This window comes from Acanthaster planci, linkage group LG05, assembly GCF_054643075.1.
Source record: "Acanthaster planci isolate LZ-2023a linkage group LG05, COTS_SCS, whole genome shotgun sequence".
Lineage (NCBI taxonomy): Eukaryota > Metazoa > Echinodermata > Asteroidea > Valvatida > Acanthasteridae > Acanthaster > Acanthaster planci.
In genome coordinates, this window is record NC_141781.1 from 17,031,462 (window position 1) to 17,058,627 (window position 27,166).

Below are 27,166 nucleotides of genomic sequence, written 5' to 3' on the forward strand. Positions count from 1 at the left end.
TTTTGCGTTTTTATTATTGTAATGAGAGATAATTAATGTGATGTTCACTCATTTCAGGTTAATGCTCCAGAAGGTAGCTACAACTGCGAGGCAACAAATGCAAAAAATTCAAAACATGATTACATACAAGTGATATTTTGAACGTAAAGACCTTGCATTTTGATGTAAGAAACAACCTGCAGTATATCCAAGTGGGAGTTCTGGTAGACATTTGTCCTTTGCTATTAACAATACAACCCCCATGCAGATGGTGCTGGTATCATTCTCAAGTATTGATGACAATAACTGCCAACCTGTTCCATGGCTGGGATATGGCTAGCTACTGTGGTATGGCTAGTTACTGTGCACGTATGTTTCAGCGGGACATTTAGTTTGTGCGCATGCACGTCAAATGGTTTCGTGCCCGTGCGAACTGAAGATGGCTGCCCAGTGTTTGCGGTTTTGAGCTCCGAATTTTTCGGGTATCATCATTTCTGATTTGACTTTTTCGTGATTTCTTTGTAACTGACATGATTTCCAATTTAATTTATGGAAGTATAACTTGAAAACAACCAATATATATAGCCTTATTTTTGATCTGATCGGCGACGTACACCGCGAATGTATTTGATTACAAATGAAAAAATCTATAGTTTTTGAGGTGGAAAATGGATATTTCTCCAGTTTTCCCGAGCTTGCAAAAAAATGTATTTAGAAAAACAAAAGTGAGGCATGGAATGAATTACATATGGGCAAGAAGTCCTATTGAAGAACGGTAAGTTTTTATTTTACGCGTTTTCAACATCTACAGCGCCCTCCTTAAGTACCGAAAAATACCTTTCCTGTCATCAAATCCCCACAGCGGGATACCACGCCAAAGTTACGGGTGCCGCACAAAGATGCCCAGTAAGTCGATTCATCGGGGCAGCGTGGCCTGTGAGCAGCAAACTCTTGGTGGTGTACTGTATTGTGAAACGACTGTATTGAAACATTTTAAAATTCATTTTGGCCTGACTATAAAAATGTATTTTTGCCTGACTATGGTTCGGCTACATTTATTCATTGTTCTCCATACCCAATGTAGAAAAAATTGTTTTGCTGATCTCAGTTTCTTGATCTTAATTGTGGCTCAGTCTGGCCATAATATCCTGTATAGCTGAAAAATCTATAGTTTGGTTTGGAGTTACAATAGTCTAAACCTCTTGTAATTCCAATTTTCTTTTAGCTCAGTGACAGGATGACCTTCATCTCAGGCAGATCCTTTATCGAGGACAGATACAGACGGAACCAATTATTTTGGGGGAGGTCATTTTCAGGGGTTCAAACTTTTTTTAATTTCAACCTTGTATGGCCTTTAAGGGCGAAGACATGGGTCTTTTGCATGCTTGTTGAAGGAAGGGAAATAAGAACGAAACAAGAACATTAGAGGAATCTACTGGAAGAAAATATTGGAATAAAATGCTCGTCTTGTCCCTGACGCAACTGTCCAATTCCATCTTGGTCAACGACCTGCTATCTGGAGGACGCCTCGTGGTCGTGCCCGTCTCACTTGGCTTAAAGCAGGTTGCCGAGGCTGTGCAGCCGTCTCCACATGAGTGCTGGTCCCTTGCTCTTGACAGGAAGATCTGGAGGTCACAACGACCCTCTTGATGGTCATGTGCAGAATGATGATGATGATCTGTTTTTATTGTTCACGTAAATGTACATGTATATGACCTGAAAGTACATAATTGTATGGTCATGATTTTTTGGGGAGCATGATCAGAATTTTCAGTTCCAAAATTGTTACAGTGCAAAAGACATTTTTTTTACCATTTTGGATATGAAGGTTGCAAACGGGAGGTAAAGTGTACCTCTGAATTTTATGTGTGTAGTCTCATTAATGGAAATTCTACAAAGACCTTGAAGAAAAAGAAACTCAAGATGAAAACGAAAATACGTAAAAGGCTAATAAGTTCACTCGGTGGTATTTATGAACCAGTCTCAAGGAATATGCCAAACAATACGTCTACCTGTGCTGATTCAGAGAAACAATATATCACGATGCTACCTGTTCAGTTTTGAACTCTGCAGTAATTCCATCATTTGGTCTAGGTCCTTTTTTTGCATGACTGTCAAGATTTTATTTTGTGCTAATGCAATGGGTCACTTTAGGAGAAACAAGGAGCACTCCACGTCAATGTCAAGATGGAGAGCTTGTCAAACATGGAGACCCTCAGCTCCACTTCAGGCATACTATTTGGAAGAAATATAAGCTCACTCATTATGTTTGATGTACAGGGTTATTTCTATTCACTAAAGGGTTCAGTTTTTTCCTGTCTAATCTGACATTATTTTGTAAGTTGGGTGAGGTCGATTTGGGCAACACTAGGAACATATTGTATCATCGATTGTCGGTGTCTGAACTCGGAACATTACGACCGGATAATCGCTCTAACAAATACATGTACTGGCATTCCGCCTCGACAGGGTGAATTTCCAACCCAGGGCCAAGGTAGCGTTCGTTGAATCCCTGGAAATCCGTCAGGCACCTGTACCAACACGACGTAGCCAGTGTCTTAGCAGTACCTAGTGGTGGCGTGTTTCGCGTAAACGCTTCTTATCTGGGGGGGTCTGGAAAATTACGATTTTTTCAAACGTCAGAGTTCTTGCCAGCTGCAAAAAAAAAAAAAAAAACGTAACAGGGGCAGTATATCTGCCATGATTGTTTCACACAATTGTGGAACTTTACCCCTTCTTTTTACGACACAAGAAAGATATCACTTTCGTTGTCTGCTACTATAATTTGCGAGCTGCCGACACACTGACGGCTGATGCGCAGAAAATAAATGTCTGCCCGGCCTATGGCAGGGAAACATACGTGTGAGGCAAACAGTGGACAACACAGATTCAGTGGAAAGAGAATCCTCGAGGCTCAGTAAAAATGCAAAACATCACTGTCTCATGTTTGTCTTCCAACCAAATACCTTCAGATAAGATATTTTCATCTTTTTTCCTCTCTCTTTATTGACAAATAAGATATTGTGATGGCTCTTGGTGGCAGAGTGAAGGAACATGCCAAGGCACAGGAGGATGCATGGGACAAGATACTGAAATTCCTCAAAAAGCACATTGGTGTCAGCAGGGGAAGCCTCATACAGCCTGAGAAACAGACAGAATCCAAACACGAGCTGTCAAGATCCAAGCTGTGATGTAATTAGTGTATTTTGTACTTTTGTTCTTCGATCAAAATTGATCGGCATGCAATCAATTAATGTCACGCTAAGTGATGTTTATTTTTTTTCACAAGCTCGACAATGAAAATTGTTACACTTATACAAGTCAATGTTTGTGCTGGGAGATTTGCACTTGAGTATGATATATTCAAACCGTGTAGGCCTACATGTATGAGTTTCATTAGTCTGATTGTACACATACAATGCATCGTATCCTTTTGTGTATCACACCACATTAAAGAGTAGATAGATGTTAAAGTATCAATGTAAAAGTAATGTTTTTTCAACAAAATATAGTTATTTATGTATACTTCTTACAAATATACATGCAAATAAAGAAATCAATGCTTTTGAAGTGGTCTTAATTTGCAGAAATTCAAACGCAAAGCACATATTAAATGACATATTAGAATTATCCATTTGATTTAGCATATAAAGAGAGGCTTCAGGTATATACATGAAGAATACATGAAGGTAATATTAACTATTTATGCAGGAAACGACTGTGCTACAGAGGAGTCGCTTATTACAAGAATGACCACTTACGTTTAACTTCAGAGTATTGGAACTTTTCAATTCCATCGCAATCAATTTCAATGAAAACTTGGCAATATTTGGCATTACCACCCTTTAGTACACGTAACATAAACAAAAATATGTACGTCACAAGAGTTCCAATAAGTTAATTAGTTTCCTATGGCTTAGCGAAATCTGTCAAGAAAACCGTAGCCCTGCCCACTGTGTAAAATGAAATAGTCCATGCCAGCCACTCAACTTTGCGCAAAGTTCCCGCTGAGGTGGGCTTTAACCAATCACAGCTTTTCTGTCGAACGCGTGTCGTTCTGAAGTGGTACTGTCGTGGTGTTGCGTCACCGAGTATTGTACATTCAGCCATGGGTTTTGTTCAAGAGCCTCCAAACTGTGAAAACAAAAAGATGGGCGTTCAAAGTAATGAAAGAGAACAAGTGACTAGTTGATTCTGTGTGTGAGTGTGAACAGAACTTAATTTGGTTGAGAAAAGTGGAGACATAGAATTGGATAACAGATTGCGGGTATTCTTGACCACTATCAAAAGAAACCAAGGCTTAACTTTTTAACTTCTTGGGTACTTTGACACTGGCGATGGGCCCCAATCTCCACTTTTAGCCATATTCAGGGTTAAGTTTGTCGAGGGCACGCCACTGTCTGTCCCGGTCGCAGCAGCCCTCACCCTCTCAAGACACTGCACAGAACTAAATGCATTTTTATTGTATTCATTCCCGTCATTACGATGGTATGTTTATATTCGCTGTAAAAATAGAAAAGACCACTCACATACGTTAACCCGTTTTCAAAAAAAAAACCTCAACAGTGGTAAAAAAAATGGGGAAAACAGTTCAATATTCTCACATGGTATCTAAGTAATAAGTTATACATGTATATGTACAGTGGCGCTTTAACCTCTAAATAAATAATAATACTGCGATAAAAATATGGACCATTTCAGCGGATTTTGAAAAAAGTGTCTACGTTTGTACCATCGGTGGCGCCACGCAGAAATGCTTTGAAAATTGTGCACCACTGTTGAAACGAAAAACGTAAGGACCTCGCAGGACCTGGTTTCGTACAAAGGCCCGCATGCCTGAGCTGCACGGCCTAGCTTGATACTTTTTGGAATAAAATAGTAGAGGAAACATGCCGCCACTAAAACTCGCCCATCGCTCCACCGCGTCGCCGAGTCAACAAAGAACCCAGGCCCCAGGGCGCAGTCTCAGTATCGAGACCGAAAAACAAAGGAGAAAGAAATGAAAAAAAAAGAAAGAAAAACACGGCACTGTAAATGATAAACAAAAGGTTTATAGATTACCATAAAGAAAAAAGTTGCCAGACTTCAAAGTAAAACAAAACAAAACGATGAGCGCTTGCTGTTTACCGTGTTTAGAGAGGCGTAGATTTTTTAGCAACATGTGAATACGGTAAAGATGAATATAAGTACATACAGTGTAGACCTCTCTGTCCATACGGTACAACTAAAAAAAAAAGCTTGTTTCGAGTGCAATCGATATAAATCAGTTTGTAGCTTGTACATGCCAAGGCTATGCGAGCATGGGAAAAACAAATTAAACGTGAAAGAGTAAAACCGGAGTTACCCTGACTACGTTTAAAAATTAATGAAAAAGAGAAGACAAAAATGTCATAAAGTTAAAGTAAAGTGGCAAGACCCTCGTATGGAAACCCAAAACAATTTGTCGATCAACACCGTTACCTTTTACCGTTGACTCTTTTGAACTGGCTAGTGCATTTTTTTATTTGATACACGTCCACGCTCCAAATAGGATCGGTCGCTTTCCTGACAGTACCGCCTTCTTGTTCACCTGGGTAATACAAGTATCGAGCCAAATAGTCTGGAGGCAAATCTGGTTTTTATGACTGCTCCTTAGAGAAAGGACACAGGGCAGTCGGCGCCTGTTTTACTCGATCTTGCTTGATCACTTCTAAAGGACTCGCGTCTATAAGCCGTGTCTTTTCTTGGTTCATTAACTGTTTAAACTCTCCCTTAAACTTGCTGGTCAAAGGTTCGGCTTCTTTAAATCGGAAAGCTACGTCTACTATCGTTAACGCCCATTTGAAAGTCAAAACGAGACGGCGACGGCGAACTCGATCGTGAGGTAAATACAACACGTCCATCTGCTACATATCGTTTGGCGAGACTCGCTCTTGAGCTAACGCCGTGAGCCTTGCTACCCGCGTAAGCACCGGCAAATATAACTGCCACACGGGCTGCCACGCTTAACCACGTTTCTCACCGCTCTCTTGTCCACGCCAGTTTTTTTTGTGCGAGTGCTCTACAGCGCTTTCACCTCTCCAGTACCCTTGAGGACTATAAAACAGGCGAGACAGTTCTTTGTCTTTGTTTATTTTCTTCTCCTTGTCTTTGTCTGTCTTGTTGAACTTGTTCTCCTTGTATTTGTCTATCTTGTTCAACCTGTTGTCCGTGTCTTTGTCTATTTGTTCATTGCTTTTCGTTGCTGTTCGTTGCTTTTTAATCTATACAAGTTTTAAACAAACCGATACGCGAGATACCCTATAATAGCAGTTCCTCCAAGAACCCACACAAGTTCTCTAACGCGTTGGTCTTCTGAAGGCACGTAAAACTCGCCAGGCTGCGGTTCTCGTGGTAAAGTAGACGACAAAATTTTTCTCTGTCAGTTCAGAGTACGCACGCAAAGCTCGGTCAACGTTAGCAAACGTGTGTTGGTTCACGCGACACGATTTTGTTCCCCAGACCTGTTTGGCTTGAGCCAGTTGTTCCAGAGCCAAGTCGTGTCTCTTTCGTTCTTCGTCAACGCGTTGTTGCGGCAGACTGCTAAACAAAAGGTTGAACCCTGCAAAAGCTAGCGCGTTAACTTTAGCTCCGCCTACCATCATTAAAACACTCGCCATGTTTAACCCTCCTTACTTTAAAAGCTTTTTAAAATTAAAGAAGCTTAAGAGTAAACAACAGTTAACAATATGAATCTTGTTTGTTACTGTTAAGCTTCTTTATTTGAAAGCTTTAAAAAAATAGCTTCAGTTTTAAAAACTGGGTATAAATTAAAACGTTATACTTCAAACGCTTTTTTAAAAGCTACACTTTTAAAGTTTTTAAAAACGGTATATATAAAAAACAGTATACTTTAAAAACAGTAAACATTATTATTCGATTGTCATACCGATAAGTATAACACAAGACAAATTCAGTGGACTTCATATATTGGTTTCTGGTAGGTTGGTACTGGCACCGTTTTATTTTCCGTTGTTCATCATTGATTTTTAAAATAATTATCTTAGGAATTTTAATAATTACTGCAAGGGTGATTACCGGAAGTTTGGTTAACTTTGAAATCAGAGGCATTACCTGTATTCATTCTTTTTGGAACCATTTGTCTCCAAAGACTGTTATCTTTTAGTTTCATATCCACATTTCTTTTAGTTTGAAAAAATATCTTCCAAAGAAGGTCGATTCTTGTCCTACTGCATCAGTAATTTTCCATTTATCTAAGCATTATCGGTAATGATGCCGTGTAATGATGGCTTAAAATATATTACAGCATAAACACCTTAAAATTGTCCATATCTTGCAATATTTGCGGAATCAGAGAAGGCAAATATCGCTCTATTTATTGATTCAAGTATCATACCCATATTTGTTTTAGCTATGAAAATATCTTCTAAAGAATGTCGATTCTTGTTCTACTGCTTCGGTAATTTTCCATGGATCTACGCATTATGGGTCTTGTTCCAGTGCAAAGATGGCTTCATATATTACAGCATAAAAGACCTGATAATTGTGCAAATTTTGCAATCCTGCTGGTATCTAAAAGGGCGAATGTATCTCTATCCGTTGATATACGTTTCCTATCTAATTTGTTTTATTTAGAAAAAGAATCTTCGAAAGAAGGTCGATTCTTGTCCTACTGCTTCCGTAATTTTCCATTTGTCTACAAATTATGAGTCCTTTTCCCGTGCAAAGATGGCTTCATGTATTACAGCATAAACGCTGAAAAATTGTCCATATCTTGCAAAACTTGTTGTATCTGAAAAGGAGAATGTTCCTTTATCCATTGAAAATAATTTTTATTTCCATATGTGTTTTAGTAAATAAAATATCTTTTAAAAAATGTCGATTCTTGTCCTACTGCTTCCGTAATTTTCCATTTATCTACGAATTAAAGTCCTGTTCCAGGGCAAAAATAGCTTCATGAATTACAGAATAAAAGGCCTGAAAAAAAGTCAAAATCTTGCAATCCTGGTGGCATCTCCAAGGCCGAATGTCACTCTACCCATTGACATAAGTTTCGTATCCATATTTGTTTTAAATAGAGAAATATATTTGAAAGAAGTTCGATTGTTGTCCCACTGCTTCCGTAAATTTCCATTTATCTACGCATTAGAGTCCTGATCCCGTGCAAAGATGGCTTCATATATTACAGCATGAAAGACCCAACAATTGTCCAAATCTTGCAATCCTTGCGGCATCTGAAAGGGCGAATGTCCCCTTTATTTGTTGATGTTAGTTTAATATCCATATTTGTTGTAGTTAGGGAAATATCTTCCAAAGAAGGTCAATGTTTTGTGCTTGAGCCTGTTGGTTTTTGCGTAATTTTCCATTAACCTACACATTAGCGGTGATGTTGCCGTGCAAAGATGGCTTCATATCTTACAGAATAAGTCCTTTGAGGACCATTTGGCTTCAAAGAATTTATAGTGCCATTGTGAACACTAGTCCACCTGCCATGCCTTTAATTTTGCCTATGTCTGTTCTTGTCATTCTTGTCTCGTGTACATGACCACCAACCTTTGACAAGCGTTTGTGACGAACTGGGGCTGGGGGTACCCAAGCAGATTCAAGAAAAAAAATTGGAATGGAGAGTACGTTGATTTTGGCGCTTTAGTTGTTAGTTACACAAGTTTTGATGACGCGGTAGAGTTAGTCTTAAGTTTAGGCACCGCCGCCCTTATGGCCAAAGTGAATATCAAATCGGCTTTCCACTTATTACCGGATCACCCAGATGACTTTAACCTGTTAGAGTTCTTTTTTAATGGGGCTTATTACTATGACAAATGCATTTTCTTTTATTTTATTAGGGTGTGGTGTGTATGTGGGGGGGAGGGGGTTGGAAGATAGGACAGTAACCCGGCTAGTACAATTGTGGCTAGGCTGTGGTGGGGGCAGGGCCTGGGAATCATATATCCTCGGCTTGTAGTTTTATAGAATTGGGCAGCCACGACCAGGGATTAACCCTGACATTTAGTACTGAATCCTCCGATTTCAGTATGATTTTACGTACACCAATGTATAGCATCAGTGTCCATTGTGTACAGCTGTTGATCTTCTGTTGGTGTTTCTTTGTTGCAATAAATTGAGAAAGAGCCAAAATACCAGAGAGCCTGATGTCACATTATCATCTGTAACATACAGAAAGTCCCACATACACTTTCCAAAGTCCAACTGTGCGTATAAACTTATAATTAGAACCCTCCCCCTTTCCACCCAGGATCCGCCTCCAAAGTGGGCATATCCACAACACAATGAGCCCAGATTGATCGCAAAATGGAATGTTTGTGTTAAAGAGGGAAATTTTGTCTAGATTTGGTGAGGGAAGGAGAGAAATAAGCACCCTCAAGATGCACAAGGCATGCACACAGGCATGCAGTTTTCCTATTCAAATTGTGCAAAATGGCATAGCCATACCCTTATGCGTTTACCTCTGCGGTTTCTCCCAGGGGCAATATTTTTCAATTTTTTTTTTACATAATGACTTGGGATATATTCTGATTCTCTTAAGAGTGCTGTTGTGTCACAATGTGAAAGTTGCCCGCTATTATAGGGTGCACCCTGGTAATTAGGCCAGAAATATGTCCGCCGAGCTCATTAATAAAAGTTATACACTCAAAATATTCTATATTAGAGGGACCTGAGAGCCATGGAACTGAGGAATTCAAGAAATATGAGACTGGACCTCTGGGCCGGACTCGGGGCTTCCAATTCTGAGCAATTTGGATGCAATCGGGTATGAAAGTGGCACTATTTGAGCCATTTTGCTGAGGGAGGGTTTTTCAAAATGGCTACTTTTCTGGACAGGGACATTTTCTGCATTTTAGGGGTGGTCTGCTTCTGGTGAAAATTTCTCAAAAATTCATCAGTCAACCCCCCGAAAATTGAAAGGAAAATGAAGAGGACATGTGGAACATCATTTTTCTGTGCAGCCTGAACACCTGTGAGAGTTGTGAGTATTTTTAAAATGTTTGTGAAGTATGGGGATTTATCACTGCTGTCTATGGGAATTTATTTGTAGTGATGCACCCGTAAGGGGCCGACCATTTGCATGGCAGAATAATGGACCAGAAATAGCTGGCCGTAAGCCTATAAAGTGCATCACTGCCTGCACTGGGCATAGGCCACCAAGCCGCGCAGGGATTTGAAGGGTCACTGACCGCCCCTGTTGATCGGTCTTTGAAAAGCGAATGCGCACCAAGAGCGAGGGGCCAGTAGCCCATTTGATGTCTGTGATAGCCAAAACTCGATCTGTCGCCCCCCCCCTCTTCCTGCCACGGTGAACTCCCCAACCCTCATGAAGCCAAAGTACGCGAGAATGAAAGCAGCTTTGAACATGACCGACTCAAATGCCGTTGAACATACTTCATGCAAAGTGGGCACAATTTGTTTTAGCACGTCCCATGTAATGGGGCGCCTAGTGTCCGGCGCTCCCTTGTTTCTTCTGTGCCCTTCTAACATTCTTTTAATTACAAAATGCTGCGTGGGGTCGTCCCAGTTATGACTTTTGTGCAGCAAGGCTAATGCTGATACATGCAACCCTATGGAGGATGCCGCCATGCCTTTTAAGGACAGGGCCGCAATGAATGCTATTGCGTGTTGGATTGGGGCTGGCCAAACCGGGTCTAGGTTTGATTGAAGGCGAAACTCCTGAAATGTGAGTACTGCACGCTGGTATGCCTCTGTGGTGCCTGGTGCCAGTGACCTTGACATCAGCCTGTGGGTTTCAAGCGCTAGATCTCCCATAGCCATTCCGGCAAATGAGATGGCTCGTTTTCGGCGTGCGGGGCAGCGAGTTTGAACCTGTGTAGCTGCGAGCGAGAGAGGGAATCGGCGATGACATTGTGTTTGGTCCATACATGCACCGCTTTAAACGAAATGTTAAACCGTAAGCATGTGAGCATCAGGTGCCTGACAAGAGACATAATTTTTGGGCATTGAGACGTTTGCTTATTGACTATGTGCTTAACGGACATATTATCAGTATTGAAGATGACTTGCTTTCCTGCTAGGTCTTGCCCCCAAATTTCCATTGCTGCTACTATTGGAAACATTTCCTTCCAAGCTATAGAATATGCCCCGTTTGCTACTTTTTCGGGCCATCGACCATAGAACCATTTTCCCTGCACAAAAGCACCATAGCCAACGCCCCCACTTGCATCCGTGAGCAACTGAATTGCCTGATGAGAAGACCCACCCTGGGCTGGAATGATGGCTGTCCCGTTAAATGATTCTAAGAATTTTAGCCACATCTGCAGGTCGGCCTTGGCGCCCTCTGACAAACTTATATGCTTGACGGTTTTTGACTGTCCTTTGATCATGTCTATTAGTCTCCGTAAGAATGCCCTGCCCGGTTTTACTGCCTTGCAGATAAAGCTCAAAGACCCGATTATTGATTGAACTTCCCAAATGGCTAGGGTGTTCTTGTTGCCCGCTCGTCTGATTTTCTGTCTGATATCTTGCAGTTTGTCAAGTGGAACTCGAACTTGCATGCGAGTTGTGTCTATTTCCAACCCCAAGTACGACAATTTTGGTTGCTGGCCCCTCTGACTTCTCAGGGGCAAGGGGGATACCCAGGAATTCGCAGGTGGCCTTGAGTTCCACTACCAGCGGAACTCAAGGCATGAGCCTGCCTTATCACCCTTTTTTCCTACGCACAGAAAATCGTCCATGTAATGAATAATCCCCGATGACTGAGTGTTTCTCCTAACCAAAAACTCTACAAATGTGGAAAATTTCTCAAAGTATGCAGGTGCGCATCGGACCCCCATGGTTAGGCATTTATCAACGTAGTATTTCCCGTTGATTTTCATGCCTAGTAGTTCGAAGTCCCGTGGGGAAACCGGCAATAACCGGAATGCAGATTTAATGTCTGCTTTTGCTAGCAACGTGTCCTGGCCCAGCTGTGCCACCAGCTCTACATCATCATCAAATTTGCTGTATTCAACATTGCATTTGTCATCTCCTATAAAATCATTGATGGAGTATCCTGGCGGATACGAGAGATGGTGGATCATGCGATACTCCCCTGGTGTCTGTTTAGGCACCAGCCCCAATGGATTTACCCGTAAATTGACAAGAGGGCGGCTTGTGAATGGTTGTGCTATTCTGCCTAATGCTACTTCTTTATCTATCTTTTGTTGGGCTATAGACAGATTTGACAAAACTAATTGTAAATTTGGAAATTCCACTGGTAATCTTGGCCCCGAGTAATAGAGTGCGAAGCCTTCACTAAAACCCTTTGCTAAGAACTGCGCTGTCCGCTGCTCTGGGTATGAGTCAAGAAGATAAATTAACCTTTGCTTGTTGATCGGAGTCGGTGACAAATTAAATAGACCGACGCTCCCCACCGACCCCGTGATTGTACTTTGCTCTTGCCTAGCAGTAATGGCAGTCGCGGACTGTATGCCCGTTTTACTTTTTGCTAGGGGTTTTTTTGTGGAGGGGCTTGTCCGGCCGGTTTGTTTTGTTTGCTACGTGGGTGCGGACAAGATGTTTTCCCATGTCCGACTGACCCACATGTGCTGCAGCAATGGTTGAACTTGCAAAAAGCTCGTGTGCATGCGCCATTGTAATTGAACTCAAAGCAGTGCCCAGGCTGTCTAGGTGGCTTGTATCCCCCAAAGGAATGCTGGTTACTCTTGATCTGGTGTTGGCGTGGCCCTTGAAATGCTGCCTTCGTTCCTCCCACTGAGCTACTGGACTTGAATTGCCCACCCCCAACTACGTGCAACAACCAAAGCTCGCCATCAATTGCTTCCCAATTGGAGGCCTTGGTGGCCGCCATTCGTGCCCGGAATTCCGTGTCGTAATCCTGCCAACCCAGGCCCACATATCTATGTGCTGCTGCCCGAATAACACTGCAGTATTTCAATAGCGGCCGTGCGCATTCTGGGTTTGCTTGCAGATAGATACTACAGAAAGTCAAAAATGCCTCAGTCCATATTCGATGGACCAAATCTTTTGCTTAGGCTCAGCCTGTCTCAATACAATGCTCTGACCGCTCTGCACCAGTGACAAATCAACTGAGTTGGGGTCTCTGTTTGTTGCCCCAAAAGATTGACTACTTAGGCCGCCACTTTGTTAAGTAGTAGGCTAAATTCCACATATTCCCCTTTCCAGATTTTTTCTCGTACGTTAAGGGGCACCCCTACACCTAACAACCCGCCTCGCGGGGACAAGGGGGAGGCAGTATAATTATAAACTTGTTCAACAAACCCATGACTGGCTCCTGATAATGACCCACTAAGACCCCCAGTGGCATCGGACATAATACTAGTATGGATGACCGGCCTAACGTTAGCGCTACTATCGAGTTGGCTTTGTTCTGTACGACTAGTAACAGTATTACCCGAGAGAGATGTCAATAATTCTGACAGGTGGGGAAAAAGTTGTGGTGGTCTAGCACCAATGTTCACCACATTAGGGGGCCGTACGCCTTCTCCTAAAGTAGCATAGGGATCTAGCCACCGTGGACCCGCCTGATTGCTTTGCAATAAAGGAAGCTGCTCACCCGGGTCATTCGCCGTGGCTACGGGAGCTCGTTGAGGCCCTGGAGGACTTGCATGACTAGAAGTCGGCGCCGGCAGGTTGGTGAAGGCGATGTCCCCCCTTTGCTGGTTCCTGCTGGCCGGGGCACTTGAAAGCGGACTTGCGGCGTCGCTGATTTCTGCTGCTTGGCCCCCGCACACCGCCGAATTTGGCGGACCGCCTGATAGAGACGTCGGCAACGGCCCGCTTGAAGTTGAAGCCCGGTCGTTTCCGCAGGCCGCCGGTCCTTCTGCTCCGGTGACCGTAACACGCTGGGAGTTGGCTTGCCGCCGGCTGCGGCTGGGCGGCTGGCCGGTTGGTGCGACCATGGTGGCTGGCTGGATGGTACCTGCCGTTAACAAGTCTGCTTCGCCTGCCGCCGGGCCTACAATACGATGTGCTGGATCGCTCTCCCGGACATGCAATCCCGGAAGGCTAAATGGTGGACTGCTGTCGTTCTCCGACTCTGGTATGCCTTGGCCGCTCAGCCCGGCCGAAGCGGCTGACCGTCGTTCCCCCTCCTGGCGCTTCGTCTTCTTTGCTGGTGGCTGGCTTTTCTTTGGTCTTCCTCGCTTTCCCATCGCTAAGTGAGGTTATGCCCTACAGTTGGTAGACTCCAATAAGTCCGGTGGCCTGGAGCTCTTGGCTAACGTCAGATATTCGCCTGACAGTTCACTGGAGGAACGCTCCCACGTAAGCTTGACCGGCCGCTCGATCATGAACCATCAACGAACCAAATTCACTGCAATTCGGCACAGCACCAAAATCTTGTCCGTGCCGGGAAAAATCAAGCCGAAAATGGCTGAGCGCGGTAAACATGCCTTTCTGTGTGGCCGCTGTGCGCGCCAATTCCCACGAATGTATCAATTTCTTTGGCCGAAGGCCAGAGACAACCCTGGCCGTCTTCCAGGCTATTTCACAGTGCCGCCGGGTTCGCGACCTTAGGCTGCGAAATGGATTGGCTTATCTGGCCGCGCGCTGCAGAAGAGACACCTGGATATCGTCTGCACAAGTGGGTCGTGACCTTTCACAAAATGGGTTTGCTCTTAAGAGCGCAAACCGTATTTCCGTATAAAGATAGCTTCAAATTTTGCAGCATAAAAGACCAGACAATTGTCCAAATCTTGCAATCCTTGTGGCATCTGAAAGGGCAAATGTGTCTTGCTATCCATTGATATTAGTCTCATTTCCATATTTGTTTTAGTTAGAAACATATCTTCGAAAGAAGGTCAATTCTTGTCCTACTGCATCCATAATTTTCCATTTATCTACAAATTATAGGTCCTGTCCTCGTGCAGAGATGGCTTTATATATTACACCATAAAATACCTGAAAATTCTATGAGTCTTGCAATCCTGGTTGCACCTGAAAGGGCGAATGTTGCTCTATCCATTAATTCAAGTTTTATATCCATAATCCATATATCCACATTTTCCAAAGAAGGTCGATTTTTTTTAGCTACTGCTACTGCTTACTACTGGTCCTGATGCCGTGCAAAGATGACTTTATATATTGCAGCCTAAAAGACCTGACATTGTCCAAATCTGGCAATCATGGTAGCATCTGAAAGGGCGAATGTCCTTCTCTCCATTAATTCAAGTTTTATATCCATGTTTGTTTTAGTAAGGAAAATATCTTCGAAAGAAGGTCCACATCTTGTCCTACCGCTTGTTTTGCGTGATTTGCCAAAAATCCACTCCTTATCCGTAGCGTTTCTGTTGTGAAACATTCTTCACGTTTTTTTTAATACAACAGGTGGGTGGAATTGCCTATTTGTTAGATGACGTAATAATGTCTTTATATTTCGGCCACGTTCCTGTGCGTGTCGTAGTTGGTCTGAGGGAACCGTCAACAGCACCCACCTAGTACGATTTATTTTTGTTGTATGTTCTTCAAAATGTGAGTTCTGGAGTTAAATCATTTAGACATGAGTATAGTTCTCGTCGAATTTCTTCTTTGGTATTGCTCTCTCATGAAAGTGTTTTTGACCATTTATCATGATTATTGACGATTGCCATACTAGGGCCTATTTATTGCTGTGTTTCAAAAGTTTTTTTCATGCGGTTTTTAAAAATAGCATGGGAGTCAATTTGAGCAACTTGTTTATTCTCGTTAACAAAAACAGATCGTTTTGGGGAAAAAATGATATATATCACTTCGGCTTATAAAATGCCGCGGCGGCAAAGTGGTGTTGATCGCTGGAAAAAACCCGATGCCGTCTTATCAAAATCAAATCAATTTTGCGGTTTATTGCGCCACGGCTGCGTGTGGGGTTAGTTTTGATACGATCGTTGATTTTGATCCATACGTTCGGTTCTGTTCAATTTTCACGTCTTATTATAGGGTAAGAAAAATATTGGTCAACTGCGCAATACAGCGTGTTTCTCAATGTCTGCCACGAGTCAATGTCGATCCCAACAAACATTTTAAACAAACCCGCGACACGTTTTTGGCTGGTCTCGGGACCGCTCACTGTCACGATAGATTTAAAACAGGGCAATGTTTACAAGTGCCCGAAAACAACTATAATCTGCAACTCGTCCTTAACAAGTACGGGAAGACTGGGGTAGAATACCATGGGATTTGGTTGGGCGCCTCCACCGAGAGGATCTGGTCACCCGAGTGATGTGAGTGTGCGTTGGTTAGAACAAGACGATGACGTCAAAATGGTGTGGATGGACTTTATTGCCAAAACGCACACCGAGCTCATCGACGTCGGGTTAATAAATGTCAACGCATCGATACCAGCTTACGTCTATGCGTAGTTGGGAGCGCAGGTTCAAACAGAAACCAGTATGTTGGCCCAGTTTGTCACGATTGTGGAATCTCTCATCTACTTGGTTCCAGCACTCGAACAATCCATCAATCAGTTTCAGGATTCGCTACAATGCGCCCAAACTCCTTTGAATTTTGTCGTGAGGCCAGGTTTGTACCTGGTTCCATCGGTTATGGACCTACGTATCGGAACGTTTGAAGGATACAACAACAACCTTCAGATCGCAACGAAAGACATGTAGCCGGGATATTAGTCTGATGATAATAAGGATTTGGAATCAGGCGATAAAGACGACTTTGAACCAGAAAACCAAGACCCGATGGGTAAGGTGACTACCCAAGTGAAAAACAACGCAAACAGCGAGCGAAGTGCCGCAAACAACGCAAATACCAGCCAAGGTATCTACCCAATCGAAGACACCCACCAGGACGAAACATTGTCGCTGCAATTTCACTGGCTTTGATTTGGTTCGCAACATAATTTGGTTTGTGACAAAAAATTAACAATTTTCTTAGTTCGGACAGGGTGCTTCTTTTATCTAAATCCACTTTTTACCCGAACAAAAATAACCCAAAACCAACGCACCCAGGGCTAAGACCAACTGACGACTTTACTAGCAATGTTAAATAACCAACTAAACACGCATCCGATCACGCAGGATAAAGCTCCCAAGGCAGATACCCCGAGTATTTTTAACGCGTTAGCTTAACGACTGAGTTGTTTTTAATCTCTAGTTCTGGCTCTGTTGTTGAGTCGGTTTTGTGCCGGATTTGTGTAGATTTTTGAGTTGGGTTTTGTGTCGGTTTTTGGTTTTGTTTCTTGTTGTTTTTTTTTTAGCTCAGGCTCGGGTAAAAAGATACCCAAGTTTCTGGCGGCAGCTACTACACTGGACACGATCGTACTGATGGCCAAACCAACAACCGACAAGATACTCACGACTGTATGCCTTGCTCTCTAAAAATTGTTCGGCTTTCTTCGCGTAAAGATTTGTCCGAATGCAAAACGCTATGAATCAAGTCTTTAATTTTAGTAACTTGACTCCCTAACCCATGCATTAGGTTGACTCTTTACTCTTTTCTCCCTTTGAGTTGATGTCACAGGTAACGTAAACGAATTCTCCGTTCTACGGTTTCTTTAGACGTGCCCGGTTCGTTTTCGAGCCCGATATTTCGTCTGGAATTTCGGTTATTTTAACCTGATTTAATCTTAGCACACCTCAGACCTTTGCATCTCCACGTCAAAACCGCGAATTTTCTCATGGATTAGTCCTCGATTTCGGTTTGCACAGTTGGGTCTTGAGTGAGGGTTTCTACGATTTCACTGACTTGTTTCAATGCTTAAGGAAGTTCTTGTTGCTCGATGCTTTCGGGTTGAATGGTATCCAAGTTTGATTGCACTTGTTGAAGAATTTTTTTCTAATGAAATCTGAAACTGATTTGAACTTTCTTTAAAAGAACCGACGGCTATGTAAACAGACCTTTGTTTAGGTCATATTTTTTCGATAACTAGCTGAACGTATTGCAACATTGTTACTTATTTGTTCCTTTTTATTAACAGCAACACCAAAAAATTCTTGTAACAAGTTGTTACAACTGTCTTACAACAAAACACCAACTCCCCGGGGGCTCAGTTTTTAACACCAACTTCTGAACTTCACATCCCTCAGGTGTTTTTAATGGAGCACGGTATTTGTCCGGAACCACGTCGTTTTCGTCTAAAGCCTGATCTTTGCAATAAAACATCGCAATCCGCGCCGTGTTTTCGCGGTATTCATTGAGAACTGATTTATACTTTTGAAAGGTGTCCCCGTCTAAAACTTTTTGAAACTACTCGATGGCTTCGTTTAATTCTAAACCTTCTCGGTCAATTTCGCAAAAGAAATATCCAACGTCTTTGGAGATACGTTTTGGTTTACCGACAATTAAAGCGTTTTGACTCCTGCTCATAGCTTTGCTTTTAAATAACTCAACATTAATAACACTAACGATTTAAAATTCTCGTCTTCCATGATGAGAAACACGTACATCGCGAGTTTGCCCGCGGTTTCTCTTTCTCGCGTCATTTATATCATGATGCCACCCGATTCACCTACTCTACGACCGCTGCCATGACCCACGTTGTCGTCGATGCTCCGAAATTCGATCAAAAAGCGTATTTTTCTTTCAGATAGTCGGCGTATCGATACCCACCAAATTGAGGTCTTTTGCAACGTGTTGGCCCAATCGGTACCCGAGTCTCCAAAAACTTGCACGCCTCGTTCCAGTGCTGATATTCATACATTCCTTGCGAATACAATTGAATGGCTTTTCTTTAGGCCGTAATGATTGTAGGATTGTAAAACCTCTGAGGGTCAAAGGTTGTTTCAAAGCGGAGGGCAAAAGCGACATGTGATCGGTCAACATTTCGATATCAAGCGAGCGGGATTGCGTATCGATTGCCAAAGCCATCGGCGATGGCTTTGTCTTTCCCGTTGTTGATTGCTCTTTCGCGTCGCTCGCACCGAGTCTGAGCTTAGCGACATTTTCTCTTTCTAAACCGAATTAAGCCATGTGTTTGGTTTGTGTGGTGAAAGACTTCGGCATCCCTATGGGTTAAAATTAAGTTGCCCTGAAGTTTCACGGTAATATCTTTGATCAACTTTCGTGCCAATTTGTTCTTAATCTTTCGATTGTCGGCTGTGTTCCGTCTAAATCGAGATTCAAAGCGAGCTTAATCGTGCCAGGAACAATAATGTCGTGAGTTTCTTAACGTAGTTCATTTTTTAAAATTTTTTTTAATTTAATTTTTTTAAAATATGGTTTGCTTATGTTTGTTTTGTTTTTAAAAGTGTTTGCGTTTAAAAAATTGCGAGTATTGCAATGATGGCGGTGAGCTGTGGTCAATGGATTGGAGTTTACGGAATCTATTTTTTTGTTTAGTTTTGATTGGAACATTTTGCCGAAGCCAAAGAAAAATAGGTGGAGCATCGCACCCAACTCTTAGACTTTTTAAACGCGTTGTTGGTTTATCTCGTGTATCACAACTGGTAAACGGTTTTGGTGAAAACCTTTTTCCTTTCTTTGTTAACTGTAACTGAATGCTGAAGTCGAGTTTATTTGAGACTTGTTGTTCATGTCAGTTTTCAATCATCAAGAATCCAATGTACAGGTAAGGAATGTACATGTATAGTACGTGTACTTAATATAGAATGGATTAGTGGGAGTTGTGTTGAGCTGAATAGCCCTGAATACCTCACTCGAACCCACCAGCCTTGAGACTGTTGATCCTTGTAATTGGAATGTTGAGTGTTCGAGTGTTCTGTTGTTCTTTTATTGTAGTTTAAATGGATCTTTTAGAATGCCCAGTTTCGGAAGAATTTTTGTTTTGAACACCCTGTTGCCTTGTCAATTTGTTATTAATTTCTGGCTTGTGTCGCCCCAGCCATACCCTCAAATATTTCGCATTTCATTTGTGACAATCTAGTTTTTGTTGGGTTCTAAAGTGGCGCATACAATTAAAGCAAGAATATTTTTACCGTTGTGATTATCTATATCACTGGAAGTGAGTTTAGAAAAACATTTGACCCAACAATAGTGAGCGGTTTTACCGTTGCTAAAATAAAGTAAGTTGATCGGTTCTTTGTTTTTGCATTTTTTAGAATGATAGAGGGGAAACACACCGTCTTTTGTGTTGTAACCAAATGCGTTCATCGCTAACTTGTTTTGGGCTTCGATGCGCGAAAACCTATCCCTGTAAGTGGTGGTTCTATGTTCGTGTAATTTGTAGTCTGGATAGGTTTCGAGTTGACGATTGACTTTGTCTCTTTAAAGTCTTAGGTCTTACAGCTGCTCTCCACGCCCGGCGTATGCATCGTTAATCTTTGTTTTTACGTTGATGCTAGCGTGTTTGACCGCTTACTTTTTGGGGAGTGGCATGTAACTACTTCCTCTCAACGGTTCATAATGTTCCACGTTGATAAAAACCGCAACGACTTTATCAAATACCCACCAGACCCCCTTTCATTAAATTTCTGTACTTACCGAAAGAGATATTGTTTTGTTCTTCTTACGCGTTCTTGACGTCGTGTTCGTTAAACACCGCGATGCTTCTAGATTTAAACGTAAAAGTACCCTCTCCGATTTCTCGTTGATCTAGTTTTATAATTGTTAAATTAATTTTGATCGCCGTTTGTAGCTTGCAGGCTCCTATTTCTCGTAACTCAGACAAAGCTTTCGCTTCGTTGCATCATTTATGGTCGGGTGTAATTTTGGATTGCTGTCATTAAAACGCGACCTTGTTAATCCGTAGTAGTAAATTCTAAGTGATTGTTTTGTGCTATTCCTACAATTTGATGATACGATTTGTGTTTTAGGTTTCTCAATTGACGTCGGCTCGCTATGATCGCACGTTCGAGTTCTCTTTTGAGGTGTTGACGACCTTGAGGTGGGGATAGGGGTACGTTGTAACGACCGGTATTGTGGTCTGGCTTGTGGTCGGGCATCTTGGTTATCTGGTCTGTCCATTTATGCTTTCTGTTACCCTTTTATATAATTTCTAAAAAAATTCATTAATTTTAACCCATCCTCAAATTTCTCGCTATATCTTAGGTGTTTGGCCTACATTCCCAGCAATGATATTGAAATAACCCGTGTTCACAGGTGTTCCATTTTTTACTACATGCAATGCATCGTGAACAACTATTAGTATGTGTTTTATTGGTTTCAAATTTTATCTCCTGAGATTCCGACAATGGTTTTCTTTGAAGGAAGTATTACACTTTTTGGTTTCCATGTTTGATGAGTGCTGCGAGTCGATTTCAATATATGTCGAGATTTTTTTCATTAGAATTACTACCAGAAAGAGAAATCAGACTAAACTTTCCCTTTCGTTCGAGTACAAATCTACCAAAGAGTCAAAATATCAAATATTTCAGTTTAAACGCAAATCACGTGAAATCAACTTAAAGGAGCAGTTTCTCTGCATGTGTTTCAGCCAATTGACTCTGCACAAGTTTCAAGCCACCGGTATGGTGACTTCGCGAGTTTGATCGTTATCAGTGATAGCCAGCAAACAACCTGATACAATAATTATTTCAAAGGGATGATGTCATGATGACGTCATTATCTGATTTATTATTGATTTTTCAATATTTATTTCAGCCCATTGACATTGACTTCAAACCACCATTTCGGTAACTTCCCGATGTTTGATCGTCATCAAAGTTACAGCTAAGACTTTGATAAAAGAATTATTCCTGATTGATGATGTCATGATGACGTCATCTTGTAAATTTTTGGATTTTTTTTTTAATATTTATTTTTCCCCATTAAAAACTTGAAACCCGAAACAGCTCTGTGGTTGTTGGTGGTCGTTGCTGTAACGACCACCACTTTTAGTTTTCGTTTGATTTTTTTATTTTTTTTGGTACTAATGAAGTCATAAAGGGCGCCTCGCAGGACTATGTAGTACGGGATATGAAGCTTGAGTTGAACGTTGAGACTTTTGTATATCATGTGTATCAGGACCCGTGTACCGTACCGAACAAAAAATGAAAACAATGCATTGTTCTGCTGCCAGATTTCGCTTTCCTAGAGATGATTGTGTTAGTTTTGATATGAGCGAAACTCACATGAACCTCGAATTACACAGACAGTAAAATCACGTGTGCGAGGATGTAAATTGGAGTGTGGATATCATCGCCATGACATCTTCTGGGGTTCGACTTTACGTTAGAGGGCATTGTTTTCTTCCTCTAGGATAGGCTCGAGTAAACCCTTGGGGCATAACAAACATGTCCTCTTTGACAGCGCTCCACGCAGCCAGTCTATTCCAGGCAATGATCAGCGGCCACGGCACACTCAATGGCGTGGTGGCAGCCCCCCCTCCCAATTTTTTACTGGAGGGGGGGCAAGGAGCAGCATTCCCACTGGTGAACGGAGAAGGGAGTGCCCCCCCCCCTTTCTTTGCCGCTATGAAAGATCAGTGGTCCAGTGTAATCATCAGGAAAAAAAATCCTCTCCAGGAAAGAACAGCCCCCAAAACAAACACTAGGGTGGAGTGTAAACAGTGTTTCCGTATCAATGTCTTTATTAAAAATTACAAGCATATTTGTTCTGGGGATAAGTGGCCTGGATACGACCATTCAGACATATCCATGGTTGATAATTTGAAGTGGTATGGTACATTCCAGCGTTCGTAATGTGAGAGAGTTACAGAAATTCGTTACTTTCGTCCACATCTATATCAGTTGTTCACTTTTTCTTTCATATTAACTACCAAACAAAACGCACGTTTGTAATGATATATACTCTAGTTTTAGAAAAAGATTCTTTTGATGCCTGTTTTGGCCCTTTTGCCCTCTTGTCCTAGAATAAAACAGCTACAAAATGGCATGCGTATCACATACAACTACAATACTTGTTATGGCAGCTCGTTTCCACGACCTATCTTTGCATAATACTCAAGTGTGATTACGTCATGTCAAAATTGCCCAAGCAGTCCCTAAACACGATGAATAGCCCACACATGATAAACAGCCATTTTGGTTCCAAAGTTTGAAAAAAATTGATTGATGACACCGTCTTTTCTTGAAAATCACTTTGCTGAATTTTGCCGAAGTAGACACCTGTATTCTTCAGAAGGCCCATCTTATAAGTGGCATCATAAAAACTACATATAACCGGGTGATTAACTGACAAATTTACATACATTGAGATTTAAGGGTTCAATAATGTAAATGTTTACTCTGGAACATGTTTTATGCAAATGTTAACTCTTTTTGACATTTGAAGTTGGTACTATTCTCTGTACACAGAGCTCTGGTTGCCATTTACAGGAAGACACTGTCGATTTAGGTGATTTCTGCTCAAATTTGAACCAAAAGTTTGTTCATCGAAAATATTTGTGAGAAAACTTTGCTGACTGGCAAAGCAGACAAACTTACGATGGCAGAATATCCAAAATTCTGGCAAATTTTAACTTCACATTTTTGCTCATATGCAAATTGTCTTTAGCATAAGAATCACCAAGGTGTCAAATGATCGATAATCTGCTAAAATGAGATACAAGAACAATCATTAAAATACACTGAGTGGAACCTTCCATTCAACAGTATGTCTTTGCGTGGGGCATTTCGGAGATAAATAAAAAGAGCTGTAATATACATATGCATCTTGATGGCATTACTTCAAAATAACTACATGCACGCTGTATGAATTCATTTAAATTAATATTAATTTTTAAGGAGTTAATTTGATTTTTTCAGTGACCATATTATCGTTAACATGAATGAATAAATCACAATCTGCAAGCGAAGTATCTGATGACATTGATGTTTTCGATTCAAAACATTTCTTGAAAAAACGTTCAACATGTGACTGAAACCATCACGCAAAATAGGAAAAAAAGTACTTCATACATAACTCATTCCCCCAGGACAGGCGTGATCCCACCGGGAACACTGGCATTTATAACTTCTATCTCATTCTCTTGGTCGGGCTTGGTGCCATGCACAAAAAAATGCTCAGAAAGGTAACACAAAGCAAGGGGTGAACCAGTTGGTTGCATGGTTAAGCCTTGCTGTGCTAACATGTGCCATCATGAAAAGAAGGCAAAATAAACAAATTATATAGAAATAAATATATCTTGTGTGTCATTATAAATAATTGAAACTGGTTTCATTCAGGCATTGATCAGGTACAGGTATAAAATTGCACATTCAGATTACTTTTTAACTTCTGTTTTCTCATGTATCCTCATGGTCTTCATCAATACTTTAAATGAAAACATAAAAATAAATCACACACTACGCTTAGTAAAAATCCTATGAAAGGTACAGTATTGATATTGAAGCGTCTGAATTCTGTCGTAGGAACTTGATTATCGATGTCATTTATTTATGTACTCCTCAGCTTCCCATAGCATGCCTTGGGTGTCCCTGTACTTGGCAATCGCACTGGCCTTAGCAACACCCAACCACTTGTATGCTTGGTGCTCACTGGATAAAACAACTGGAGTGCAACAATCTTTCATCTGTGCAAGCCAATAAACAACCTCCTTTGTCTTGGCTTTCTTGGTCTGGTACTGGATTGTCCATGAGATTTCCTTATAAATGTTAAGATGCTCTGGTAGGAGTCCTGCCTCCTCAGTTGTTTCTCGGAGGGCAGCATCATAGATAGTTTCACCAGGATCAACATGACCTGTGAGTGGTGACAGACAATTAGAGATGTCAATAGGAATAAGTGTTGGTTCTGGTGCAAACGCAAAAATGCGTTTTCGAACAGAATTGGGTGCACTGTACTCAGTGCAGCCGCAATCAATTTGTATAGGAACCTGTACATCCACACTTTGTGTCCCCGCCAAACGAGTTGTTGCTACATGTAAAACACCAGCGTTGTCTCTTGTTTCTGCGTGTTGCATATGCATGTACATGCAGAAGTGCTAAATGAGATACATGTACACTTTAATTTCTGTTGTATCACATGTTACGGAATTTTACTTTGAAAAAGTAATGGTACTGATACAAAAAATATCCCGAAAGTGTTGTTTTTTTTGCAATGAAATGGAGACATCATTAAAAATATTATGGAAATGGCTTAAGCAATACCATTTATGCAAAGTCCCTAAATTAATTATCAAACATTGCGCAGCACCTGTAGATAATTAAACCAGTTTCATTTGATGAATTTGATGAATATTTACTCGTTTGATGAGTACTTACTTGATTTTTAGAAGGTAGTAGAGGGAAATTCCAGAAATTTGGGGTCAAAAGTGTGACTTTTTGTGTCCCTGTTACATTTAACCTTTGTTATTTAACATGGAAATTTCAACGGATTTGATTTCAAACCATTACTATTTGTTTGGCAGGTAATTTGCATTAATTCATCACTCTTGGAAATTAGAGAATGTGTTCTGAACTTACAAACTCTTATGTCAGATGTGGCAGGGACATGAAAATAATGGCCCTTAATTTCTGGAATTACCCATGAGCATTTAACATTGTTGTTTTTTAGTAGTTTATTCACTGATCCATCTGAGCCAGTCATTGTGGTCTCAGTGAGAGTATAGCCTGTAACCTAAATACAACAATACCAGTGGTTGGGTGGTTAATAAAGCATGACGAGGATCAGTCCAGTAGGCCACAACCACGCTAGAAAAAAGGTGACTTATTACATCACGCAATGCACAAGTTACAAAATGCAAATGTGAAGTTTGAAATAGTGGTTAAACGATGTATTACGAACTGTGTATTGGAGCAGAAAACACAAAATGTACATGTACTACAGCTTTGCATCTGTCAGTGTGAAAGAGGGTGTTTATTCATATGACGTACACTATGCCATGTTCAATCTGTACATTACATTAAAGGGTAACAAAAATTGAAAACATTTAGTTTACGAGAAGTATTTCAAAATAACTATAAAGAAATGCGTCAACATTTCAAAAACATCATAAATTTAATGTTTACCCTATTGCTTGTGACCCCCAAATGAGTATAAAGATCCTACGTTTCCCCGCCCACAAAAAAACCCCTTTTGGCTGTTCGCGCTCCCATGCTGATTGAATGGCATCATCGCCAGAATGCAAACAGGTACACGTACATTGTACACGTACATTGCGCACATACAGCACATGCGGTATTGCCGTCTCAGTTCAAGGTAGAAATTAATAGTGTAGGTTCTACCATGTATTTCTTGACCTGAGACAGTGTTAGCCCGCATGCCAAGCTACATCAAACGCAACTTGCAAGCGTGCAATACTGCATGCACTGTGTGCAATGTACATGTACACTGTACATGTCAGCGTTCTGGCGATGATGTCATCCGATCAGCCTTGGAGCATGAACGGCCAAACGGGGAATTTTTGAAGGCGGGAAAACGCAGGATCTTTTTATTCATTTTGGATTCACAATATTAATGGGGTAAAAATTAAATTGACGATATTTTTGAAATGGTTATGTATATATTGTTATTTTGAAATAACAATGTGAACTAAATGTTTTCACTTTCTATTCCCTTTAAGTGTCAGACTATAAAAAAGTGATCACTAGACCAAATCAATGCTACTTCAGAAGTGAAGACATGTTTACACTCTTACACTAGCACTACCTTTCTGAATATGTTAGATTTGTGACGCAGTTTACAACCATTTCTATTACTTAGTCTTTGATTTTCTGTTATTAATTTGTTTATTAATGGATCAATTAATGTGTTCTCTCCTTCGTATGAAATTTGAAACGTTTTGAATGATGCCCCCCACATAAATTTCCACTCCCACATTCAAAATCAAGACAACTTTGGAGTCGGTGAAGATGGTTAATTAGAACTTGTAATTGTCATTGTAAACCACCATTCATAGTTGCCTTCTTGCTAAAGTGAACACTGCGTACATTTATGTAACGCATCATGTACTACATGTATTTTCAGATGTTAAGTTTTGAACCCCAAAACAGGACGGGTGATGAAGTCAATGACAACACCAGACCCTTAACTTGCAGATCCCACATGGCGTCGTTTGCATGAATGTCAGAGTACTTTCGAAGTGTAGATCATACAGTACAACTTTATAGTCACTGGCACAAGACGGCGTAAAACCTTGGTACATATATAATGAATATTCAGCATATTTCAGGACCCACCTTCCTATGTATAGTAACACGGGGAGTATGTAAATTTGTTGAATAATATGACCAAATACGTTTGACACGGGAAAAATTTGAAAACGTGTGGAATTTCGAAATTTGCATGGCATTTAGATTAGTTAGCATGATCTCTCTGCGGGGTTAAAATCGCAGTGAAGCATTGGAGAGGCAGCAAACAGATCTTGACATAGAGAGACTCGTGATCAGTCAGTGTGCGATAGCACATTTTGATTTCGTCGATTGAGCGATAG

At 41.2% G+C, this 27,166-nt stretch overlaps 3 protein-coding genes across 8 annotated transcripts in view; 1 reads left to right on the forward strand and 2 right to left on the reverse strand.

The window, feature by feature from the left end:
* LOC110987941 (bile acid-CoA:amino acid N-acyltransferase-like) overlaps positions 1 to 9,100 on the forward strand; it is a 68,174-nt gene extending 59,074 nt beyond the window's left edge. For all 3 annotated transcript variants that reach the window (XM_087136828.1, XM_087136829.1, XM_087136827.1), the window contains one exon: positions 2,998 to 9,100. In XM_087136828.1, the coding sequence (XP_086992954.1) occupies positions 2,998 to 3,170 (173 nt within the window). In that variant the 3' untranslated portion in view covers positions 3,171 to 9,100. The remainder of the gene's footprint in view (positions 1 to 2,997) is intronic.
* Positions 4,027 to 14,397, reverse strand: LOC110987938 (uncharacterized). The gene is made up of 2 exons (XM_022251100.2): positions 13,505 to 14,397; positions 4,027 to 4,113 (listed from the first exon to the last, which is right to left on the reverse strand). Exons 1-2 carry the CDS (start codon positions 14,100 to 14,102, stop codon positions 4,082 to 4,084), a joined length of 630 nt encoding a protein of 209 aa, XP_022106792.2. The 5' UTR covers positions 14,103 to 14,397; the 3' UTR covers positions 4,027 to 4,081.
* Positions 14,398 to 22,345: 7,948 nt separating this feature from the next.
* The window catches only part of LOC110987942 (bis(5'-nucleosyl)-tetraphosphatase [asymmetrical]-like), a 53,735-nt gene continuing 48,914 nt past the window's right edge, over positions 22,346 to 27,166 (reverse strand). For 3 of the 4 annotated variants that reach the window (XM_087136543.1, XM_087136542.1, XM_022251103.2), the window contains one exon: positions 22,346 to 24,474. In XM_087136543.1, the coding sequence (XP_086992669.1) occupies positions 24,164 to 24,474 (311 nt within the window). In that variant the 3' untranslated portion in view covers positions 22,346 to 24,163. The remainder of the gene's footprint in view (positions 24,475 to 27,166) is intronic. The other variant, XR_015425172.1, reaches the window with a different exon arrangement.

Bases quoted from the DNA above. Each gene is read 5' to 3' on its own strand.
- LOC110987938 (XM_022251100.2), bottom strand. From the start codon at position 14,102: ATGGGAAAGCGAGGAAGACCAAAGAAAAGCCAGCCACCAGCAAAGAAG. The intron at 4,114-13,504 runs GTGAGCAGCTTC...TTGTTTTCACAG, and splicing joins AGCCACGGCGAATGACCCGG to TTTGGAGGCTCTTGAACAAA.